Here is an 8612-nt window from a genome sequence, read left to right as displayed (position 1 = left end):
TTCTTAAGTTGGAAGGAAAGAGAAAGAGAAGAAGAAGTCTAAAACGTATTCAGTACTGTATTACTTTCTTATTTGAGGAGGAGAAGAAGGGAAGGCAGTTTTGCTTGCACCCCCCAAACACACACACACAAAAGAGAGGCATCATTTCTCTTCTTGTTGTTGTTAAGTGGTTAGGAAATAGGGATAGAAGAAGAAGAGGCAGTTTTACTTGCCCCCCCAAAACACAAACACACACACCAGAGATACACAAACAAACACCTTTCTTCTTCTTCTTAAGTGGGGAGGAAATAGGGACAGAAAGAGAAAGAGGAGAGGCAGTCTTGCTTGTCCCCACCCCACCTCAAAAAAGAAAAAAGCACAGAGACACAACACACACACACAGAGCTTTCCCTTTCTTTTTCTTCTTCTTAAGTGGAGAGGAAAGAGAGATAGAAGGGAGAAAAAAGAGAGGTAATTTTGTTTGTATCCCACCAAAAAGCACACAACACACACACACATATACACAAAGCAAACACACACACACCTTTCCCCTTCTTCTTCTTCTTCTTCTTCTTCCTCCTAAGGGGGAAGGAAATGGGGACAGAAAGAGAAGGGGCAGGCAGTTTGGCTTGTCCCACCCAAAAACACAACACATACATACACAAGAGTCACACAACCCCACACCTTTCTTCTTAAGTGGGGAGGAAACACCCTCCAAGAACAACAACAACAACAAGGAGGAGGAGGAGTTGGAGGAGGATCGAATCCAAACTCGGACCTGGAGCTATTGCTACTTTCACCAGCCCTGTAAGGCGCTCTCTCTCTCTCTCTCTCTCTCTCTATATATATATATATATATATATATATATATATTTACAATGTCTCTGTTTAAAATATATAGATACAGTGTCTACATTTGCAAATAAATACAATGTATGCATTGCTATTAAAATATATAGCTATAGTGTCTACATCTGCAAATAAGTACAATGCATGTATTGCTACTATTTGAGAGAGAAGAGGAATCAACACACCCCAGCTCCCTTTGGAATAAAAAGCCCATCATCCCCTGGAGGTGTAAAATGTTGGGGGGGGGAGGTACTTACGTTTAATCTGCCGGGGCTTGCTCTGTTTCCTTCGGGACATTGCTGGTTGCCCCGGATGAAGCAGCAGCAGGAGGAAGAGGCAGAGGAGGAGGCTGCTGCTTCTGCTGCTGCTGCTTTGGCTGCTTTGGCTTCTGGTTCCTTGGCGCTGGCGATGCTGGGGCTGATCTTGTTTCAGGTGCACTGGGAGTGTGGAAAAGGGGGGGGGGTAAGGTAAGTAGGTGGCAGGAAGAGAGAGAGAGAGAGGGAAGAAGGAGGGAGGGAGAGGAAAAGAAAGAGCACCAGGGAGGGAAGGGAGCAAGCGAGTCAACGTGCCCACGAGGGGAGATGACAGGAGAAGGAGGGAAGGAAGGAAAGGAGAGAGAGAGAGAGGAAGGAGGGGAGGAGGAAGAGGGGAAATTGGGGATCTGTTGTGTTGGTGTTGTGGGAGGGGGAGAGTTGATGGAGTGAGGGAGAAAGTGCAAAATGAAGGTGGGAGGGAAGAAGGGGAGGGAGGGAGGGACCAAAGAGAGAGGGAGACACTGCAGTGTGTCTGTGCCTTGGGAGGGGATAGTTGCAAGGAGTGAGGGAGAAAGTGCAAAAAGTGAAGGAGGGAGGGACAAAAGAGAAGAAAATTTGTGTGAGCCTGGGAAGAGGGAGCGTGGAAGGAGTGAGGGAGAAAGTGTAAAATGAAGGAGGGAGGGAAGGAGGGAGGGAGCGACAAAAGAGGGGGGATCGGAGTGTGTGTCTTGGGAGGGGGAGTTGAAGGAATGAGGGAGAAAATGCAAAAAGTGAAGGAGGGAGGGACAAAAGAAAGAGGGGAGTGTTGTGAGAGAGTGAGGGAGAAAGTGAAAAATGATGGAGGGAAAGAGGGAAGGAGGGATGGACCAAAGAGCGTGTGTGCCTTGGGAGGGGAGAGTTGAAGGAGTGAGGGAGAAAGTGCCAAAAAATGAAGGAGGGAGGGATCAAATAGAAGAGGGAATGTCGAGGTGTGCCTTGTGTGTGTGTGTTGTGGGAGGGGGAGAGTTAAGAGAGGGAGGGAAAAAGTGCAAAAGCAAGGAGGGAGAGAAGGAAATAGAACAGTGGGAATGGGTGCGTGTGGTGGGAGGGGGGAAGGAGGGAGAAGGTGCAAAAATGAAGGAAGGAGGGAGAAAATAGAAGAGGAGAAATTGAAGTGTGTGAGTTGTAGGGGGGAGAGGTGAAAGAGTGAGAGAGAAAGAAAAAAGAAGGGGAAGAGGGGGGAAGAGAGGGAAAATTGGAGTGTGTGTGTTTTGTAAAAGGGGGTGAGAGAGTGAGGGGGAAATGCAAAATAAAAAGATATAAGGAAGAAGGGAGGGAGGGACAGAAAAAGGAAAAATGGTTTGTGTGTGTGTGTGTGTGTGTTGGGAGGGGAGAGTTGAGAGAGAGGGAGAAAGTGCAAAAAATGAAGAAGGGAGGGCAGGAGGGACAAAAGAGAGAGGGAAAATTGGGGTTTGTGTGTCTTGGGAGGGGGAGAGTTGAGAGAGGGAGGGGGAAAGTGCAAAAGAATAAAGGAGGGAGGAAGAAAAAGGAGAGGGGGATTGGTGTGCATGTGTAGGTTGTGGGAAGGAGAAAGTGCAAAAAAATTAAACAAATAAAGGAGTGAGGGAAGGAAGAAGGGAGAAAAAAGAGAGTGGCAAGAGGGAGGAGGAGGCAGGAGAGAAGTGAGCATGCTTCCTCTCCTCTCCTCCTCTCCTCTCCTCTCTTCTCCCTCTTTCTCCTCTCTGCCTGCCTTCTTTTCTCTTTTTCTGTGGTGCCTTCACTAGCGCTGGCACCACTGTCACTCTTCCTCAGACTGAGGGGAAAAGAGAGACAGAGGAAAAGGCTATAAAGAGAGTGGGTCAGACTTTATTCCCTCACCATCCACTTTTTGGGCCCTGTCTAGTCCAGCATCCTCTTTCCCACAGAGGCCCGGCCCACAACAAACTCCAACTCCCAGAATTTCATAGCCTTGAGCCAGAAAGAGTTAAAGTGGTGCCAAACTGGGTTATTTCTCCAGTGTGGATGCCGCCTAAGTTTGGTCCCTCGGGCGAGCAAATGGCTGCCCTCATGAGTGACTCTCCTGCCAGAGTCTTGAGGAAAATAGATTTTCCTTCAGAGTTGCGTCCTGGCTGTTTAGATACAATGGGCTAGAGACCCAGACCTAGCTGTCCACTTCAAGGTGTTCACTGTGACTGACAACACACGGGACAGCAGTTCGTCGGTCCTAACAGCAACAAAATAAGTGTAAGTATAATTGTACAATCCATTCATTCAAGATGTGGAGCTGGAGAAGAGTGCTGAGGATCCCATGGACAGCCAAAAAGACAAACAAATGGGTCCTCAAACAAATTAAGCCCAAACTTTCCATTGAAGCCAAGACAATTTAGGACTTTATCACACGGGAGACAAAGGCCTGCATCCTGTGAATAAACAGCCATTAAATCCGTGAATGTCCTGCAAGAGTGGGGTTGTTTTCACACAATGTTGCCATTATCCCAGCATTATCCCATGAATAAAGTGGCAAATTTGCACCACTTTTCATTCACGGGATTTTCTCTTGAATGAAAAGCGGTGCAATTTTGTTGCTTTATTCACAATCCTGCTCTTGCAGTATATTCATGGGATATTTAGGGGTTTAATGGCCATTTATTCATGGGATGCAGGCGCTTGCCTCCCATGTGATAGAGTCCAAAGCTGAGGCTGCCATATTTTGGACATATCATGAGAAGGCATGACTCATTGGAAAAGACAATAATGCTGGGAAAGGTGGAGGGAAGTAGGAAGAGAGGAAGGCCACATGCCAGATGTAAGGACTCTGTTAAGGAAAACATGGGTATGAGTTTACAGGACCTAAGCAGAGCAGTGGAGGACAGGGGGTCTTGGAGATGTCTCATCCACAGGGTCACCATCAATCAAGACACATTCAAGGGTGGTTAACAACAACAACAAAATAATTGTACAAAAAGAGCAAGTGGTGTTTACAGAACGAAACCTGTTTCTACAGTTCTATTGGCTTATGGCAACCATAAAGTGAACCTAACCTGGAGTTTTCTTGGCAGGGTTTGTTCAGAGGAGGTTTGCCTTTGCCAGCCTCTGAGGCTGAGGGAGTGTGGCTTGCCCAAGGTCACCCAGTGAGTTTTATAGCTAAGTGGTGAATTGAACCCTCGTCTCCAGATTCATAGTCCAACACTCAAACGACTATGCCATGCTGGCTCTTGTGGCTGGTGGTAGCCTGGGTTTAAACAAAAACTATGTATTCTTTATAGAAAACAAATCCAGGGATGTCCCTGTTGTTGGTGTGTGCCTTCAACCTACCATGGGATTTTCTTAGCAGCTTTCTTCAGAAGGGGTTTTGCTTTTGCCATCCTCTGAGGTTGCCAGAGTGTGACTTGCCCAAAGTCACCCAGTGGGTTTCCATGGCAAAGCTAGGACTTGCATCCCAATCTCTCAGTGTCCAAACTACTATAACTATGCTGGCTTCAAAAGTTTGCAATGTGTATTTTGTGCAATTTTTTTTGGCCCAATCACTGTTTTGTGGATTTTGGATAATACTTTATAGAGCCAATGTGGCATACTGATTTGAGTGTTGGACTATGACTGGAGACCAGGGCTTGATTCTCTACTCGGCCGTGAAACCCACTGGATGGCCTTGGGTGAGTCACATACTCTCCGCCTCAGGAGAAGGCAGTGGCAAACGTCCTCTGAATAAATCTTGCAAGAAAACCCCATGATAAGTTCACTTAGAGTTACCATAAGTGGAAAACTATTTGAAGATTTACAAGAACAAACAACAGCATTCTATAGACTTTAGGACTGTAGGACAATGCAAAGAATTAAGTGGAGGATTATAAGAAAGGAATGGTAACATGGGCAATTGGTGTTCAGTAGAGAATGCAGGATTAAACCTGTAAGAGAACCATTTCATTACAAAAAAATAAAAAAAAAATTCAAAGCTTTTTCTCCCCAATGTAGGTTCTTCTGCTTCAGCAAGAATGAACTTTACATTCAAGTGCTAAAAATTTTTAAGTATAAATATATTCTCCTGTGTTCCATAATTCTTCATACATGGATCTCTGCAGTTCTTGCAGCTGCTTCACCTACTTTGGAGAGAAAATTAGACAACAATCTTAGCTTCATAAAATGAAGCCTAGTAAAACAAGAATAAGATGTTAGATTTCTTGGTGTTAAGTATGAAAATATCATTATTCAAGGGTGAAATAATAACTGGTGGAGCTCTGAAAATTATTTTATGGCATCTCAGGAAAGTTGAGCTCTTAAACCTCATCACTTTTCAAATACAGTGGTCCCTTGGTGTCTGCTGGGATTTGGTTCCAGAACTCCCCCATGAATACCAAAATATGTGGATGCTGAAGTGCCAGTAAACACAATGCCATAGTAAAATGGAGTTCCTTATATAAAATGGCAAAATCAGGGTTTTTGTTTTGGAATTTATATATTTTTTTAAATATTTTCAAGCTGTGGATGCTTAAATCTGTGGATAAAAAGTCAGTGGATAAGGACGACCAACTATACATGAAGTTAAGGAGGACTGTGTCTATAACTGTGTGATAAATATTTATTATATTTTTAGCCTACTCAATAATAAAAGTTTTCTTGGCAGAAGACAGCCATTTTAATACTCTATATTCTGGATTTATTATTATTTTCACAATGATAGATGAGATTAATTAAGAGTGTCCAATGGATGGATTCTCTTAACAGAAAGGTTCTGGGCTTTGATCTTCTTAATCCACTAATTACTTCATTGCAATTGTTTTAGGGAGACAAGGAAATGAGTATTCTGTGCCCTGTTCCCAGCACACTTTTGACAAATCCTGAATAACAGATAAATAGCAGGCTAAAAACTCTAAAGGCACTAGATCAGGTCTGATCTGGAAGCTTAGCAGGGTCAGACCTGGTTAGTACTGCAAATACCAGGTGATGTAGACTATATTTCAGAGGAAGGAACTGGGAAAACTGAGTATTCCTTGTCTAAGAAAATCTTATGAACGTTATGGAGTCACCAGAAGCCAAAAGGTGACATAAAGATATATGTACATACTTATTGGGAGATGGGAAGTTTTAGCTTTGTGTTCAGTTTGTATAATTGCCATTAGGAATTAAACGTATTCAGTTATTATTTGTCACAGTACTTTGTTTTAGCATTTCAATACATTTTTACACAGTTAAAAAGGCAAATCCTTGGCCAAGGACTCACAATCTAGGATACCTAAAACACAAATATAAAAGAAAGACAAAAAGAGTCCCTCCACCAACAGGTGGATTCAAGCGCTGGCTCACATTACAAATGCCAGTTGTTTGATTTCCAGTCAATAAATACAGGTTTCTCCATCCAGCAAGTGTTGGAGACAGAAGCAGCTGTAGGTGAATTCAGGGGCTACCTCATAGTTGAGAACATCTACTGAAGAGAAAAAGTGGACTATCTCAATCTCAACCTTCTCTCCTATCCTTTAAACCTTCAGACAGATTACAGTGCTTCTCTCCAAACATAATCAACCCGTTAGGAAGATGGTATTCATTTATTTAAAACATTTCTCACCAAGCTCTCATTCAAAGGTGGTACTCCTAAAGCATAAAATGATAAGCATTTTGATAGCACCCTAGAATGGAGAGCTTGATCACAAAACTCTATAATCTAGAACTCAGCACTGTAAGTGTGCTCACAGATCCCAGATATTCAAATTATTTGTTGTGCATAGTTTATTTTAAAAAATTGTTCCATTATAAATTATCCATGAAGAGGTTATGGTCCTCATCAAATTTATCTGCTGTTCATTTATTTTCCATGGGAAGCATTTAACTTGAGGGTCATTCACAACCCTGCCACTATCAATTTTCATTATATGTAACTATATACATTCTTAAAGCATAAGGGGCAGTTTGTGTGGTCTTTATTGAATATTTCCTCTTCACAAATTATTCAGCAACAATATTATTTACATCAAGCTAGTTTAACATACAGGTGTGCAAGGTTTCAGAATGCCTAACAGAACATTCACAGTAAAAATATCATTTTTATCTGTATTTTCAGTTAATGTCCTTAAAATAACAATAATTTTAGCAGAAAAAATAAAGTATCGTAAATTGAAAAATTAAGGCCAAAATTCAATTGTTAGTCTCAACCAGAGTGGACAGGTTGACTCAGTGAAACTTAGCTTTACATATGTTGATTTACCAAGTTCCCACTGACTTATTTGGACTATTCTTCCTGGACTAACAGCTGAATTTAGAACCAGTATATATAGTATTTCAGTCATGTGGTATTGGTACTATATTAGACTTCTGTAAAACACTGTTCTCGTGTGTGTGTGTGTGTGTGTGTGTGTGTGTGTGTGTGTGTGTGTGTCTTTGAACACTTTAAAAAGCTGGAAGGCACCTCAAAATTTAGCAAAATTTAGTCCCTTACTGATGTGAGAAATCCACACTTATAGCATCTTCGATTGATGGCCATCCAGCCTAGGCTTAAAAATTTCTAAATGAAAAAGAGTACTTCCAAGACAGTTTATTACACTTTAGAACAGCTCATTCCCATTAGGAAGCTCTTCCTCTTTAGTGAAAATTATTTCTGTTGGCATTTGAGCCCAGTGATATGTATAATACCTTTAGGAACAACAGTAAACAAATTTGCACCATGTAGGCCTCCGACAGCTCTTCATATATTTGGAGATGGTTATTATGTCACTGTTTTTTTACTCTTTTCCAGGTACAGAATTCCATCTTTTTCAAACAAACAAACATCTGTTTGTCAATTTCTGTCTGGTTTTTTTTTTTTAATTATCCAAAAATTCACAGAACTCCAATGTTAACACCCTATAAGGGAAGAAGCAAGGGAGATTCTTCAGTGATTCTTGCTTACTACATTAAGTCTGACCAACCAAAGTAGCATTGCTTTTCATAATCTGGACACTATTCTGCTGTTTACAGAGTCTAGAATTGCATTAAGCCTTTTAGATGCTGCTTTGTATTAGTGACTCGTTATTACTTGGTGTACTGCTAAAACCCCTAGATCTTTATTTTCTTTTTACATATAGTACTATCAAGGCAGATTCCACCATCCTGTATTTGTGCAACTAATTAGTCATGCCTAAATGCAGAACTTTACATGTATGTGACCTTTAAACACATTTTCTTCATTTTAACTCTGTTCTCCTGTTTTGTCTTCTTACATATTAACAGCTTTGCTTAGTTTGGTGCCATCTACAGATCTGAAGAGCTCTTCTCCTTTGTCCAAAGCATTTGAAGATGGTAAAAATACCAGGATTGAAACACTGTACATAGCAATTAATTAATTCTTCATTTTCAGTGGTGGCACATAGGTTGCACTGCACATAATGTAGGGTTTAAAAATCTGTTCAGTTATATATGCCGCCTTTCATATACATATTTGTATTACCAGTTCTAACACTTAGAAGATTCTTATGTCTTTCAGATCTGCAATAAAGGAAACCACTGCTTAGCATTCAACTCCTAAGGATTGGCAAAACTCTTCTTACATTAACCCATATCCTGCTCTTTGTGTAACACAATCTG

At 41.5% G+C, this 8612-nt stretch overlaps 1 protein-coding gene across 2 annotated transcripts in view; it reads right to left on the bottom strand.

The window, feature by feature from the left end:
* Positions 1–8612, bottom strand: part of ZFPM2 (zinc finger protein, FOG family member 2) — a 442942-nt gene that overhangs the window by 406879 nt on the left and 27451 nt on the right. The window contains exon 2 of one of the 2 annotated variants that reach the window (XM_089517821.1): positions 1086–1265. In XM_089517821.1, coding sequence (XP_089373947.1) covers positions 1086–1125 — 40 coding nt within the window. In that variant the 5' untranslated portion in view covers positions 1126–1265. Of the gene's footprint in view, positions 1–1085; positions 1779–8612 lie in introns of those variants that run through there. The other variant, XM_089517822.1, reaches the window with a different exon arrangement.

This window comes from Sceloporus occidentalis, unplaced genomic scaffold (assembly GCF_023333645.1).
Source record: "Sceloporus occidentalis isolate IW3139 unplaced genomic scaffold, rSceOcc1.0.p SCAF_3, whole genome shotgun sequence".
In the NCBI taxonomy this organism is placed as follows: Eukaryota; Metazoa; Chordata; class Lepidosauria; order Squamata; family Phrynosomatidae; genus Sceloporus; species Sceloporus occidentalis.
Note: the sequence above shows the minus strand (reverse complement) of the source record. Positions and strands in the feature narration are given on the sequence as shown.